General features: G+C 40.4%; 1 protein-coding gene across 2 annotated transcripts in view; it reads left to right on the top strand.

The window, feature by feature from the left end:
- The first annotated feature begins 272 nt into the window (after positions 1 to 272).
- Positions 273 to 16291, top strand: part of LAMA4 (laminin subunit alpha 4) — a 113408-nt gene continuing 97389 nt past the window's right edge. For both annotated transcript variants that reach the window (XM_074896177.1, XM_074896178.1), the window contains exon 1: positions 273 to 733. In XM_074896177.1, the coding sequence (XP_074752278.1) occupies positions 533 to 733 (201 nt within the window). In that variant the 5' untranslated portion in view covers positions 273 to 532. The remainder of the gene's footprint in view (positions 734 to 16291) is intronic.

Genomic DNA, 16291 nt, shown 5'->3' with positions numbered 1-16291 from the left:
AATACAGGGGGAGGAAAGGGTGACCTCACTTTCTGAACAGCAAAGTTTGAGTGGGAGGGTCTCAACACGAAAGGTAAAAAAGGGAATGATGTGAACATGTGAAGGAAGCCAGAGCACAGAGCAGAGCGTCAGTCTGTATCCTGACAGGGGGAGATAAGGTGGCTGGGGAGCCAGCGGTGCTTTCCTGGAATACAATCTCTGTTTGACACTCTCTGCTTAAGCACTGCCCATCTGTATGTTACTGAGCTGGAGCCTCTGGGGAAAAAGAGGAACCACAGGCACAGAGAGTGAACGAGGGAGGCAGCAAAAGCGCTTTTCTTCCCTTCTTTTCCTTTTTTTTTCCTTTTTTTTTTTTTTGACTCTTTTAAATCAGGATCTGGTTAGCCTGCCTTGAAGTGCCACATCTGGAAACTGAATGCTGAAAAAAAGTTAAAATAACTGAGGCACCACTGAGCCAAGGGGGGCTGATTGCTGAAGAGGGTAAACAATTACTGAGACGCTAGAAGACCACTGCTGGATGTAAGGGGAGGAAATGGCTTTGATCTTCGCCTGGCCCCTCGTTTCTCCTATATTATTCTTTTTGAGATGCTTCTCCTCCAGCACAGCCTCGAGTGAGGGAGGCGTTTTTCAGTTTGACATTGAAGGTAGCTCAGCGGTCAGCGTGCAAGAAGCCACTGTTATCAGAGGGCAGCAGCAGGCAGTAGCTACTGGAAGTTGGGTGCCTTTTGCTGAGGTACAGTAACTCCCTTCTCTCTTTAGCGTCTGCGCTTTTCTGCTTTCATCTGTCTCTGTTGAAGTTCCCATCTGGTTAATGTTAGCTTAATCATTCGATCCTTAAAGTGATACTGGAGATTTTTTTGCAGGGGGTCTGAGACGTTGCATTTCGGGACTGTAGAGATACGGTTCAGACTTCAAAATGTACACATGCCCTGCCTGCTGTGAGCAGACAGCTGCTGTACTTTGCAGTGAGGCTGGCTTAGCACGTCTCTGACTTTCCTGCCAACATAACTAAATAGGCCTGTCCAAACAGAGCTATTTTACAAGGGTTAATTGTCACAACACTTTTCTGCTTGCCTGTTGTAGTTCCTGCAATTGTAATTCACTTAAACTTCCAGAAAGTTTGTCTTTTGGTGGCAAACACTGTGCTGTAGAAGTTTGTGCTTTTGTCTCTGAATGCCACAATCTGAAGCTCCTTTTCGCAACGAGAGCAGGAATAATAAATAAAATGTGTGTAGGAAACTGCCTGCAGAGAAAACACCTGCAGAGATTTTAAGACTTCCAAAAAGTATGAGGTTGGGATTAGTGACAAATTAAATTAGAGAGATCTAAGAAGCAATCTGACAGTGGAAAATTTTCCTGCAACCCCTCTGTTTTGGGATTGGTTGAGAGGATACTCCTCACTCTATCTAGCAAGGCTGCATCGGGAATGGACTACTCAAAAATACAATTTGAGAAAACAATAAATTACTCCAGCATACACTGTGGGAGGGAGGGGGGAGAGACACGACGACACGCGGGATGGGACAGTAATGTCTCATGCGTGGGAGATACAGAGTAGGAGGCAAATTGAGTTACATAAGGTCATGGGAAGGGAAAGAGTAGTTCTAGCATAACATCAAAAAATGAGGTGAGATTAGCACAGCCGTGTCACCATGACAATATCAAGACTGTAATCTCTGATATCACAAGGCTAATTTTCCCCCTACACTCCAATTGCCAGAACTAACAGCCATGGAAATAAGCGCCCAAGCCCTTCAGACAGCCAGGGTTATCACAGGGCTGGGCAGAGCTCATCCCCCCCCCCCCCCCCCCCCCCACTGCAGTGGCTTCTAAACAGCTGGGCAGCCTCAGGAAATGCCTGCCCACCCTGCCAGGGACTCAGTGCGAAACATGACCTGTGTGAGAAAACTGGAGGCTAAACCCTGCTCTGCTCGGCATAGGGGCTCTCGGGACCCATCCCGGGCTTGGACGGGCTCCATGACATGGGACGTACAGCTCTTCTCCTCTGGCCTGGGATCAGCCCTGGGAAGCTGTGTTGCCACCTGTTGCTTACAACACGGAAAGTCCCTTAATGAAATGCCTGATTTAAGACCTGCTTTTGTAGCTGCTTTTCACATGATAATGGGCATAAGTGATTATTAGCCTTTCTCGATATGATTGTGTAGTATCGTTTTCCCAGAGACACAGTTCACCTTGCTTCACTTTAATATATTAGACTGTACCTTGGGAATGTGCTGTGAGATATGTTAGACACAGCAGGGGAATGACACTTCAGTCTCCTTCACCCATTTCAATCCTACCCAGAGTTTTATTTCTACAGTATGATCTAATAGACTCACTAACTGGTGTTTGCTCTGGCAGCTTGCTTCAGCCCCTGCAATGACAGCATTTAGACTCTGGATCCCAGGTTACGAATGAATGATGCTGCCTGCTATCATCACACCAAGGCCCTTGGCTGCAGGATGTTGTTTTCATGAGGAAGGAATCAGGATTTCAGGTCCCTTTGGTAGCTGCAGATTCCCCTTACAGTAGAATTTCAGCCCATCTTCATGGCAATTTCCAAGAAGGCCCAGTAGGATGCTCTTTTGGCATAGGGCTGATGGCTCTGTAACAGCGAGAACCTGCTTACCCATTGTTCCACAGACGTAGTTCACAATAGGATCTGGAGAACTGGCTCTAAACCTGAAGGTTGATGTAGGGGCCAGAGAGTGATGGTCTGGTAGTCTCTCACTTGAGGAAGGAACATTTTATTTTGTCCTCAGAGAGCTTCCCCCTCTCACAGGCCACCTTCCCTCCATTGGTCCCAGGAGCAGGGTTTATCCCAGCAGGTTTCAATCAGCCTCTTTCAAAGCCCAAGTTCTTAACCCACAGCTCATAGAGAACCGCAGAGTAAACTCCCTTACACAGCACAGTTTGATTCAGCTCCTTCGTCTAAATATTGACTCAGGCCTACAGCTCTCCTGAGCAGACAGAGGCTGTTAGTCACATTGAATAGTGTCAAATTATACAAATGGGGCAGATCTGCAAGGCAGAGTTATGGAGCCATGGATGGGGCTTCATTGTGAACTGTGGTGCCAGTCAGATGCATTGTGAAACACACTGCTGTAGAGCCAGAGATCAGGGCAGACAGAGACCATGGTTTTTCAGCATGTTGAACAGCATTTGCCCCACACATGATCCTGCTCTGCACAACATCTTCAGAAATCTGAAAGGTCTGAGACAGTGTTGGTGGGACTTTCCAAGTTATAATTGGTGGACTGCTCTTAAATCCTGGTAAGAGTTTGATATTAAGAACCTATAGAAGAACATGAGATCCCATTTAATGTAAATACATATTAGTGAATATTTCTCAGTTTTCCACTCCTCTTCCTTTACCATATTTGGCAAGCCTAAACTCAGAGTAACTGGGAGAAGTGGTTCAAAAATTCAGAATTATTGTTAATGTGGAGTTTTCTGTGCCTTGGATTTAAATGAAAGCCTCTTAACAGCAGAGAGAAGAGGACTAACTACATTTTCAGTGCTGTGTTAATATGCTGCACCCACACACAGTGTGGACCATGGGTTTGAGTTGGACTTCAGACAACATCTAGTAGCTTGATGTCCTGCTTGTTAAGCAATATGCAATCCAGTACACCTAAATTAGGTACATAAACTGTTCCTAAACTTTTTCAATCAGAACCAGGCACTGTCTTCAAGTATAAACCCGAATGCCCCATAAAGTAATGGAGACACTAGTTTTTTCAAGACTCTAATTCCTAGCAGTCTTCCCTGGAAGCCCTGAAAGGACCCCCTTCCTCTATAAGGACTACATTGGGTACTCACTTCAGAACAGCTTTATCAATCAGATAAAGTCTGGGGCACAAAATGTAGATGTTTAAGTTAACTGACTAGATTCCACACAATGAAGTGTCATGGTACCTACATAATAAGCACTGGTAGCAACCGTCATGGAATAAGGTATCTACCTTTCTGTCTTTGTTTCAAGAAGAACACTTACAAACTGATGAAAATTATTCAGAAAAATATCATGAGAAGGATTACAGTGTTAGGAATTGGAAGACAGCTGAGAGACTCTACAATCCAATCTGCTTAGTTCAGAGGGAGGTTACGAAAAAAACTTTGAACTTATTGTGTAAGCACATAGGCAAAAAAATAATAATAGGCTCACTAGTCTAACAAGTGAAAATCTCATCATATGCAACAACTGGAAACTGAAGACAATCCAGTTCAGACTACAAGTTAGATACACATTTTAATTGCAAAGGTAATTAATTAATCACTGGAAACTTTATCAGTATCAATATGAAAAATATTCTCAAGTATTCTGTTAGGATGATTAAGTTACTTGGCTCACAAAGAAAATAAGGGAATGTGGGGGAGATGTTACAGTGCTGAATCCTGATGTGTATGGGGGGACAATGAGAAAGAGAGTGAACACAAAGCGCTCATCAGTATCACCCAACCATAGTTGGTAGCATTAAATCAAGAGATTGATTTTTCCAAATAAGGATAGACTAAAATATTTTACAAGGAAAATTCATCAGAGATGGAAATAAAGAATTTAAAACTGATAGACAGATATCAAACGAAAGCAAACAAGTGAGTGGCAAACATCAGAAATGTTTGGAGTTCCAGTCATTAGCTTGGACACAGCAGAAGGCAATGGGATGGTGAGACACTTCCAGTTTTGGTGAGGCACAGGGTTGAAACTGAAAGCAAGAGGTAACTTCTGAGAACAGTTATATTGCACTGTCAAACATGCCTTTAAAATAAGAGGCAGGTCTGAAGCCCACCATTGTCAACATTTGTGTTTGGACATTCCATTAACATGATGGTTTTAATTATATAGGTGTAGATTTTGTTCCCCAGTAAGAAGAAGATTCTTTACAGAGCCTGAAGTGAGAATAAACAATGGTACCAGACTTCAAATACTAGAGAGTGTGGCAAATGATTCCCTGTGATTCACGTTGTGCAATCTTTCACTTTAATGTAAAATGAATGTAAGGTGACATCCAGAAAAAGACGCATTTCATTCTGATGTAAATGACTATGCGAGGTCAAGAAAATAACAAAGAGAGCCCAGTATAGGAGATGAATATGGGAAGAATTAATGGAAGAAAGGGAAGACACATTTTGTGAAGACACTTGCCAACCAAGAAAAGATAATTTCAGGTGTCCTTTATGGAAAGAAAAAGTGAAGCAAATGTGGGAAAGGAAGCAAACTTAAGCAGGAAAAGGCAAAGGAGAGGAAAAAATTAGAGCAAGAATGAGATAATCAAGAGCCTTAAGAGTAAAGAAAAAAATGCAGTTGGGACAGGGCAGGAAGCCAATTCCCAGAGTGAAGGAAGGCATGATATTTTTGGATAGATGGAAGAAGAAGACTGTTTCCAGCATCAGTGTTTTTGATTCAGAGGAAACGCAGTAAGGCAAACGAAGTCCTTTAAAGGAAACAATTATCATAGTCAAAATTAGCCATTTACTATAAGAGAAAGTAAAAGGCAGAAGTTATCTGATGGAGTTTGCATGTTAAAATGATATGCCTGACAATCTTTTTCCCACCTGACTTCTACCAGCAGATGCTGATCTAAATTTTCAAAAGCAAGAAGCAGTATTTGAGCTGCTTTGTTTCTGCTTCTCTAAAGCAATAAGCAATAATTAGCATGGGACCTGCGACAAACTTACCTCTCTAAAATGGCTCACGATATATAAAAAGAGACCAGTCATAAGTCCCAGTCACTTGTTAACAAAGACTCAAACTATCACCAAATTGCCTTCACCCCTTCCCCCATAAAGGTTGGAACAGAAAGTCCTGCAGAGTGTTCGGAGAAACCACAGTTTGATCCTTACTTGTGGCATTAATCTGTTCAAAATAAACTAGCACTAAAAGAAGCAGCAGAAGACCTAATCCTGAGGTGTGAGCCAAAAAGGGTTTTAGCTTGACAGAAACTTTATACTGTTTTAAGCTAATGGGAACTGCATCTACCTTTTTTAAAAAAAAAAAAAAAAAAAAAAAAGCAGATCTTTAAATGAATTCATTTCAGACCCTTAAGGTTATGTTAGGTTAACTCCCATAATGGGCAATTTGGATTTCTAGCTGCTGTTTTTTTCTGGTACAACAAGGTTATGTTCTGAGAAACATCTATTAGTCGGGAGGAAGTTTTACTGCAGATGTTTGTGATTCCAGCTTAAGTTTCTCATCAAAGCTTTAATGAAAATCAGCTGCTTGGAGTAGAGTCGCCAGACCCCAAACCTTTTAAATCATAGGAAGCCGAAGTAAATGGAAGTACAGGACAGAGCAGATGAATAGTGGAAAATGTTCTCCATTTCAAGAAGGTGTATAAAGCACCCAGCAGAACAATGTGATTTAAACTCCACTGCAGAGAGTTCCCACAAAATTTTGGGCAAATACCAGCAAAGTGCCCCAAAGCTTATTCAGGGCTGTGAAAACCAATAAAAGGCATTTCATGCCCACTCTTATTCATGACGTGGGAAGCAAGGAAGGAATTAAAAGTCCGGTTTTTCCAGCGGGCATGAGAAGCAATAAAAGAATTGGTTTCTGAAGAGCTTGTCCTGATTTCAACCGATAACAATTAGAGCTCCTGGTGTTCAAGAACTGTTAAAATAGGTCCAGTTTCTGAGTAATACACAACCAGCTTCTGATAATTTACAACTTGCTTCTGGACTTAGATTTCAAATAAAGTATAGACACTCTTGGTTTTTATATTTTAATTGGTCCTCTTGAACATTTGGATCTGATCCCAGTTCATTTTCAGACCCCACCATGAGCTGTGGATGTTTGAGTTATGCATCCTAATGCAAGATTCAACAATTACTGAATAGTACTGTATACAAAGCTGTTAGACCTCCACAGTTTTTGAAACCTAATTCTTTGTCATCAAGTGATCTCAAAGAAATTTTCTGTCAGTCAGGATACATTACAGTATGTATTTGGCCATGCAAACAGAGATTGGCTAAAATGCAATAAATATGATCTGGCTTTGTCATTCTTGTTCAGCTGTATTGTGTAATTTTTAGATAGTACTTTTATTAAAATAAATACTTCAGAAATACTAGAACTCACTTTTTTTCCTTTAAGATAAACCAGCAAGAAACAGTGCTTAACAGTTACTAAGATACCTAAAACAGTGCTCAACAGTTACTAAGATACCTAATACGAGACAAAGAATAATAAAGGATTGTAAAAAAAATTTTTAGAAATTACTGTTCCAAGTGTGCAAGACTGTAAGAACTAAAATACTATTTTTTAAGTCATGACATATGGAAGCCAGTGATCATTGGAAGAACTGGCACACCTGAATGTTAATTTGAAACATAATTTAATAATTATAGTATAAAAAGATTCTCCCTGCATGAACAACTTCCAATATGATCTGTAAAAATGGCCTTTTTAGCTAAAACTGTAAGGCTCTGAATCATTGTTTGATTCTTTCTTCCCAATAAAAATGAATAAAAATGAGCTCATTCAGCCTTTCATCACATGGAACCAGCACCTAACCTGTATGTTACGTATATATCTAGGCTGTGTGGTATCCTGTTACCACCCCACGATCCATCCTGTTACTGTTGTACAAAAGGCTTTCTGAGTGGCAGACTTCTTTTCTGCCAAGGCTAATGCAAGACCAATATGTCCCAAGGTTTCCCACTCGCTTTCCACCTCTGAGCATAGAGAACAACAGAGAACCTGTCATTCATGACTCCCTTATGATGTACTCCCCACTCCTGGCTCCAGGGATCCTTCCTCAAAAGTACTCCGTGGAAGCAAGCATTTGTCCAGAGAAAATCTGTTCCAGTATCCAAAAATGAAAAATAAATAAATAAATTAATTAAAGAGCTGAAATGGCAAAATCAGGCCCATTCGTCCCTACCCCTGCTATTAAAATCCTACATGCTCCAGAAAAGCTAACACAGCCTGGCCAGTTGAGGGCTGGCAAGATCTCCAGAGCAGCAGTACATGGCACAGATCCATTCAGGGGGAAGGTGGGCAGGTGTTGAAGGTCTAGACATGGTGTAAGGTCAGAGAGGATTTCTACTCAGCTTTTTGCAGATTTGACATTTTCTGTGACTCCCTGCCTCCTGTCAATGGCAAGGATTGTCTGCAGAAGCTCAACAGAGTCTCAAAGGCACCAGCTAATTAATTTTAAGTCAGTTGGAAAGAGGGATTTGGGTGATAGATTTTTGTGAGGGACAAGGAAAGTGTTGGGTTTTTCTTTGATGCATCTATTCTTCCCCCTGTCTGAGCCAACAATAAACTACTTTCTTCATTATCAGACTATGACTATGATGAAACGAGCCAGGGGCCAAGAGGCAGTGAGAGATCGGGGCAGGCTACCTCTTCTCCCACGCTGGGATCATCAAGGGGGAAGAAGCCCTATTTCTGAGAACAGCCCAAACCCACGACACTTTCCCAGCAGCCATCCCCGGCATCTGCCTGTTTTGTCCACAGCTGGTCCATCCTTGAGAGGGAGAGATGGATGAAAGCTCTTTCTCCTGATCTGTCAAGATTTTCACTTTGGCTTGTGTTTCATGCTAACAGGCTTTTAAATTGATCCCATGGCTATTGGTCAAGCAGATCACTGTATGTCTCTACTGCAATTTCAAAGAGCTGCAAAATCAAATCAGGAAATACTAGAAATCTGGGTGGGGGAAAATTCTTGCAAAAGGGAAATCAAAGGAAGCATCAGATTTACTCTCCGAGTTTTAACAGTGTTCCACAAAGACAGTCATACTTGCTTTAAAGGCCACTTTTCTTCTTTATCCCTTGCAAATTTTTGTCTCTATCTGGCAATCTCTCAGGGAATGCTGTAGTTTGTCAACCGATTACGTCTCACTTATCTGGGGGACTCAAGAGGAGAAAGTATGACTCAGAACATGCATTTCATATGAGCATTTTGTGAGGACTGGGTGGAGGGTGGTTAATGAGGAAACAACACAGAATTATCTATTCCTTTTCCTGTAAATTGTTCTCCTTGAATAGGCATTTTCTTTGAAAGAAGAAAATCAGATAGCTACCTTTCCAACTGCAGATTTTTTATTTCCAACAGAGAACATCTGTAAGAGTAAGTTTTTTGTTTAGTGGCTGTAGTAGTAAGTACATTAGAGCAGAGGCTGGTATTAATCTCTAACCCTTAGCCAGCTTGCAGACAACTAAAATATTTTAGCCCTCCCCCTTTTTGGGAAAGAATGCCTTTTAAGCAGAGGCTTTGTCTTTCCCACTGTATATGGAAAAAATGACTACACACTTCTATGGAGAATGCCTAGCTGAGAAATGTTTATGTTGGATCTAACCCCATCTCTGTTGCTGAATGGCATTTTGTTTTCCACTTGGACTGGGGAAGGGGTAACAGTCTGGAAACATTTTCAACACCGGAAATTTTTTTAAATTAAATACAGTTACTTAGTCAAGGTAATAGATAATGTTGTTGCTCTATATAAAGTCATCTGGCTTTCAGCTATTGCTTGTTTCTGCAGGAGTCACCATCTGCCTACTACAATGGAGGCACGCACAAGCCCACTCAAGGAACAAGAATATAGAGTGACAGTGGGCTGGGGAGGGGGTTACGTGTCATTTTCCCCTGTTGCCCCTGCTCTGCTTTGCTTATTGGTTTGCGTAGCTTTTCTATGCAACAGGATGAAATAGAAGTAACTTTTGTTCTTGATCTTCCTCGCCAGCATGATTTTAGCAACTAGTTTCAGTCTTGATAGTTTTAGTTTTAGCAGTCTCTGAGCTCTTTGTCTAAAACTTCAGGGAGACGGTTTTCATCAGTATCATAATCTGTTCTTTATTATCATCAAAAATAAACTTCTGTTTTCGAAGCTGATGAGTTGATAACTCATCAGGTGATACATAAATATTCCCAATTGTCAGGGATAAGTCAGCAAGTGAAGTTTTCAAATTAGGCTGTTGTAAGTTTGTCCTGTCTCCCTTAAAGCAATTACAGTTTCTTTCAGTAAATTCTGAAGATACTCAGATATATCTCAGATAACTGATATATACTCTCTGTATATAAATGACGGAGTTCTTACAGTGTTAAGTTGTTGCTTAACACAGCAACAGGTGGAAAACCAGACTAAATTCAGTCATCAGGTATATTCTTTAGCAGCTGCACGCTGGCCATACATGGCAGTGCATGGCTCCAGACCAGCCATAGCCCTGTGCTCTCAGGTGGGAGCATCACAGAGGATGCAGGCAAAAAGGGACATGAGATCCATGCACAGGGTATGACAGAAAGGACACTAGTAACAGAAAACAAGCCTTCATTTCTTTCATCATTCATTAAAGAGTTCATTTACTGAAGAAGATTACAGATTCAAAACCAGTGTCACTGCTTTAGTTCTTATTTTTATGTTTGAAGATTCAAATTACTGAGCTTTACAAAAACACACTACTGCAGCTTTAATGAACATTTCGTATCACTTACCTAGGAATCCCCATTATTATATTAATTTGCCCATATCTATGGCACATACACCCAGTGAGGCTTTAATTTTCATTGAACCTATCTCATCTTAGAATATAATTTAAAAAATAAGGGTATGTAACAATACGGGGTAGGGGTGTGTGGGGGGGATGTCACTGAATTACTATTTCAGCAAGAATTTGCTTTTACATTTGTAAGCTAAATAACAAAACAGAAAGCTTTTTACTGTGTAATTCACATCAGTGCTTTAGTTTGTAATCGCATTAGAACTAAGATACCTGTCAAGTAGATAAAGAAAGATTACCAGCATTGTACCCAAAACTCTTAACCAACTCTGTTTAATTCCTCATTTACAACATCAGTGGACAACTGGAAGTAATAAATATTTCACAGTTAACAATGTCAGAAATTTAAGAGAACAATACAGGAATTTACACCAGGGTGCTTATTATAAAACTATCATGAGTATTGATTTGGAGACTAAGCTAAAAAATGAGTTCCTCTCAGAAATTTTTACAATTTTAAAAATAAATTTGAAATTGCAAATGGATAATTTGCATGAAGTTTCTGCCCTTGAAGTAGTAACTACTATAGACTGGCTTTTTATGCAGTTTTCTAACAGCTGTAGTGTCCTATTAAATGGGGTAATTAACTGTCTAGCTATGATGTCACACACTGAATTAATTGCTCCAGTAATAATAGTTAGAATGTGACCTTTCTAGTTCAGAATAATTTGATACTGTTGACCAGAGGTAATGAAGGCTTATAGAAATTATAAATAGAGCTTGGAGGCCTAAGGGGAAGCTAGTGAACAAGCTTGTTTGTTTTTAATTCTCTAGGTTTGCTAACTCAGATAAATTTATCAAAAATCAATTGAGAAGAAATAAAATTGCAGGGCAGATGTCTGCTTTTGTCTGCATGTTGTGGAGTACCTCACAGTGTAGAGCAGGATTTCTGTCCATCTCTCTTTATGATGACTTTGAGCCTGTCTGGCCAACAGGTCTGTTATTAACTTCAGTTATTATCTCATTAACTTCAGTTATTATCTCATTCTCCAGAGAAACACAAAGATCCCTCTGAAATGTCACTTCATAGGGATTTATAGGTTCAAGTAGAAAGACAGTCTTGAATTTGCTATTACTAAAGGTCGTGAAATTTGAAATCCATTTATTTCTTCAAATGATAACAAGCTAGAGTGAAGTATGACAGCTCTTAGAAATGGCAGCACTACACCATTTTATTTTTTAAATTAGTTATAATTTAACTCAGTTAAAGAACTCAGAGCAACCTCCTCCATAGCCAAGACCTGGTCTAGGAAGATGCATGTAGCAAGCTGAAAGAAATGAACACAGCAGGTTAAAAGGGGAAGTTATCAGCAGAACTGATGTTATTCGTACCTTCAGTAAGAGCTCCAGCTCTTCATTTGTTTTTTCAAGATGAGGAAAATGTTTTGATCATTGTATCTAACAAAGAGAAGTGCCCTGAAAGATATTTTAGCAAAAAAAAAAAATTCTATATCAAATAGATTTTTCCATATTCATAGTTCCTTCCTCTTATGAATTGAAGAAAACAGATTTTCGTTAAATATCTTAATGCTCTCCTACAAAGTTATCTGCAACTTTTAATGTGAATTTTCAACACTGAAATGTAATTCTTTCTCCTTCTCCCTACCTTCTTTGACTAATACCCTTCATATATCTAGTATGCTTTGACAGTAAATCCTTGCAGGTCACTCATAAAAGTTGCCCTCAAATACCAGAGTGTGGTCTATCTCTTAGAAAGGATGGAGAAAAAAAAATGGAAAATCAGCACAGTGCCAAACAGTGCTATGTAAATATGCAAATGGATTTAAAACATGGCTGTTTAGCTGGAAGCCAGCACTGGATTAAAAAGTCTGAAAGTCTTGGGTACAGCAAGTTTTATATTCACTGCAGGCATCTGAAACAAGCAAATCATGACTACCAGAAATGTCTGCTCATGTGGGGATATTCATTATTCCTGGTGGTTCTGACCCGTTCTCTTAAAAGACATGAAGTTGATGACTTGCGTCACTGCTGTGGATTACATTGGGTACATCTGGACACAGTCCAAAACCACCAGTTCTAGGTAGCTCTGTTTGAGCACAGAGGTTTGACCAGATGACCTCCAGAGGTCCCTTCCAACCTCAACCATTCTATGATTCTGTGATCCTGAGTGACTATCGTCATTATTCCATTTTACAGATAGAGAAACTGAGTGAAAAAGTAATGTTCATGGTCACACAAGAGATGAGCAGAAAAAGGTGCTTTCTTGAGTCCAAACATCCTTATGAACATAGGGACAGAGGAGCTCATGCACAGAAATAAGGTGATGAGTTTCTCATCTGTTCAGTGAGGAGGAATATTTTTCCTTATGTTAATTTCAACATAATGAAACTACTGCTGTGAAGACATTAGTACATTAGATGTGAAGGGTGTGTCATGAAGTGGGTGAGTGACTAAAACCAGGTGCAGAGAAAGGCAAAATGGAGAAGAGGAGTAGGAGGACAAATGGAAAGCAGGACAGGGAGGACATGAGCATGAGTAGAGAACAAGGCAACAGCAGAAGGGCTGTGGGAGCCAATGGGGGCAGGTGGAGATCCACAACCTATCAGCATAATGTTCAGATGCTCCATTAATAGAAACAGCCCAAGAGAAGTACAGAGGCCTCCCCAAGAAGGGCCAATGAACAACCATTTCATCTGGATGGCATTTACTGTAAGACTGTTTAAATGACATTCAAGCCTTGTTGCCAACAAGAGAGACATATAATATAGACAAGACTAAAAGGTAACCTATAAATAAAAACTAGGATGAATGTGTGCTATAAATATAAACTGAGGAGCCATGGATTTAATCAATGCCTCACTATATAAAAATGGACCTATTGGAACCTGCTGTCTGCAGCAAACCCCTCATCAATACAAGTGTTCACTCGCTTCTGAGGAAATTGTAACTGCACAGATCTCTATCCATATGATTATTCTTTCTACTTTAGCAAATTCAAATCCTTCCAAATTCTGGGGTCACAGGAGCTGCAAGGAATTGATACACAAATGGTTTGAAACTATATAGTTACAACTGTAAAAAAGTGGCAGGGATATGAAAGACAGTTAGGACAATACCTCATCAAATACTTGTATATAAAAAGCTCAAGAACACCTTCTAGATATATTTTCCCTCTCCTGCCTCAAAAAATCAGAACAAAACAAAGCAACAAAGCAAAGCAAAACAACTTTTACCCCAAGTCATACACTTCACATAGGATCCTCCAGATCATCAGGTCCTTTGTCCACATGGCCTACCATGGTTAGAGCAAATGTAGTTGTAGAGATGGATCCTTCTGGTAGATTGGAGGAGTAACAAAATTCAAAGTGTCTAAATACAGCCATCTGTTATTTCAACCATTTCAGCTGTTGAGAGACAGAGAGAACCCTTTAAAGCTTCTCCAATAGATATTACTGGAAAATCACACATTGCTGGAGATCTTGTGAACAGTCTAGAGTTCATATGAGGAACAGATGAGGATAAAAGCTGTGAAGAAGAGGAGCAATGCCAAATAATATTGAAAGCAGCAAATAATATTAGAAGCACTGTTTTCATGCAGCTATCACTGACGGCCCTACCCCTTTGGAAAACAGGAATCAGGAGTCTGATCATACAGACATGTGTGGCAGCATCTGACATGGGTTCAGTGATTTGTTATCTCCTAGTAATGAAGTGTGGAAAGACAGTCTTTCATTGTTAGCTAGGCCAGGTAGGAAAGGCAGATTACCTGCTGATGCACACTGCTCAGATATTTACATGTATGTGTAAAATATGTACTGTCTTCTTGGGGCAGACAAAACCAGCATAATTCTAACCCTCATCAGTTAAATTAATCCCAAGACTTACTTAACAGCGTTTCTCAGCTGTATTGGTACAGAAGTGTTATATATTCGGTATTTTAATATTTGGTACAAAAGTGTTTCCACAAGAGCTGTTGAGTTAGTGCCAGTGAGTTCCTCACCCAGAAAACTGGGAAAGTCCAGCTGTGGAGTACACCAGAGCATGACATGCTGCTGGGATGAGCGCAACATTGACTGGATAAGATATGAGATGGGGATAAAAGTTTTTGGCAGCTCATCCCCTTCCAGAAACAGGGCTCCTTCTCCATAACTTTAAGGCATGTCCATGTAGACCATTCAAACCAGAGCATTAATTAATAAACACCCTATCAGTCTGGTAAACTCAGTCTCTGCTGGGCCCAGTGCAGCTGCCTATGCATTCAGAAAAGGAGGAAATGCATGCAGGCTTTCCTATCTGCTGACCCTACACAGAAAGTGCAGTTCATAGGTTTTCTAGTGAACATGCAAGTCCATCCAAGGACTCTGGAACCAAGGCAGCAACCAGCATGGCTGAGTCAGCATCAGGGTCCTGCAGAGCATATATAGCTATATCCTTTCCCCCCACTTAACCCTTGTTACATCCCCATGTACACATACACTTTTGAGACTCCCCTGCAGTCACAAGATACTCCTAAATGCTACACATGCTTGAGCTAAAATTTAAGCTCCAGCAGTTAAGCACCTTTTCTGTGGTCAGTAAAATGCATGATGGCTGTGTAAGAGGGCAAAAAGCTCAGGGTTCCTGAGTGTGCTGCACACCAAGCTGCAGTTGCACAAAGTGCACACTATTCATCTGCTGGATTTCATGTTTTGGCAACAAATGGAGAGAGGTTTCTCCTGCAGGTCACCAAAGGCAGGAAGGTCAGGACAGTGGGGTGCACTGTTATCACAGCTCTTTTTGTTTGCATAAAGTTTCCCAGCAGACTGAAGAACTAAATCTTTGTGTCTATGCTTATGAATAACACATCTTGGACCTGAGGAATTTGAAACGTGTGTTACTTTGCTCCCAGGGAGAAAGAACTGGTCAAACGTCCATCAGTCTACAACTGGCAGTCTAGATTTTAAAAGTGGTTAAACACATTGAAAGTCAATTATGTCCTGAGCTGAAAAGCAGATGTAGAAGTCATGTTGGTGCCCTCAGTACTTTCTTGCTGAATGAAACACCAGAAGTAGACCCTTATATCTATTCAAAGTAAAGAATATTGTTTTGTAGTTAATGATAAGCATGATAAGCCATACAATTTGTGCCTGCCCAGAATGCTTTTAAGCTAGGATGTCTATGGATTCACTTTGTTTATTTACATCCTAATCTGGCAAAGCAGTATTTGTGCCTTTTGGAGGGAATCAGAAGTTGTCCTTAGAATGGGATTGTGCTCCTTTCTGTGCTAGAGATTTAGTTCAGTCACCAGCTCTGGAGATGGTCAAAGTCACTCACAACATCAGAGCTCTTCTTCCCAGCTGTATCTACAGTGCTTAACCCCAACTTGAGCCAGGAATTAACATGGCAGCACTAATATAATGGCAGAGATCAGTTTTGCTCGCCATATCTCACAGGCATGTGTTACAACTATAGTCACTGCAGCGAGCACCAAGTATTTTGGACAAAAATACGAAGTCTTCATAATAATTTCTTACATATTTCTTTCCTAAATATGGTCTATGCTGTCCAAAGTCATCAAGCTGAAGCAGGACTGAGCTACTAGCAGCAATAAAATGAATTTCCAGATAATAACATCCAGTGGTATTTTAAAACTCTTCCTAAGAATTATAGCTTTACTAAAGGTGCTAGCATATATGTATGCTTTCTGCCTCCCAAAAGAAAAAAACAGATCTCAGAAATGGCTGAAAAGATTCTCTCTGAATATTTTTGAATGCACAAGTGTTCAGTGGGGAACGTGGCACCAGTGCAGAGTGATATAATACAGCTCCCTTGGAGAGCTACCTGTAA

The sequence above is a fragment of the Athene noctua genome, chromosome 1 (genome assembly GCF_965140245.1).
Source record: "Athene noctua chromosome 1, bAthNoc1.hap1.1, whole genome shotgun sequence".
Taxonomy (NCBI): domain Eukaryota; kingdom Metazoa; phylum Chordata; class Aves; order Strigiformes; family Strigidae; genus Athene; species Athene noctua.
This window is presented reverse-complemented; position numbering and strand designations above follow the sequence as displayed.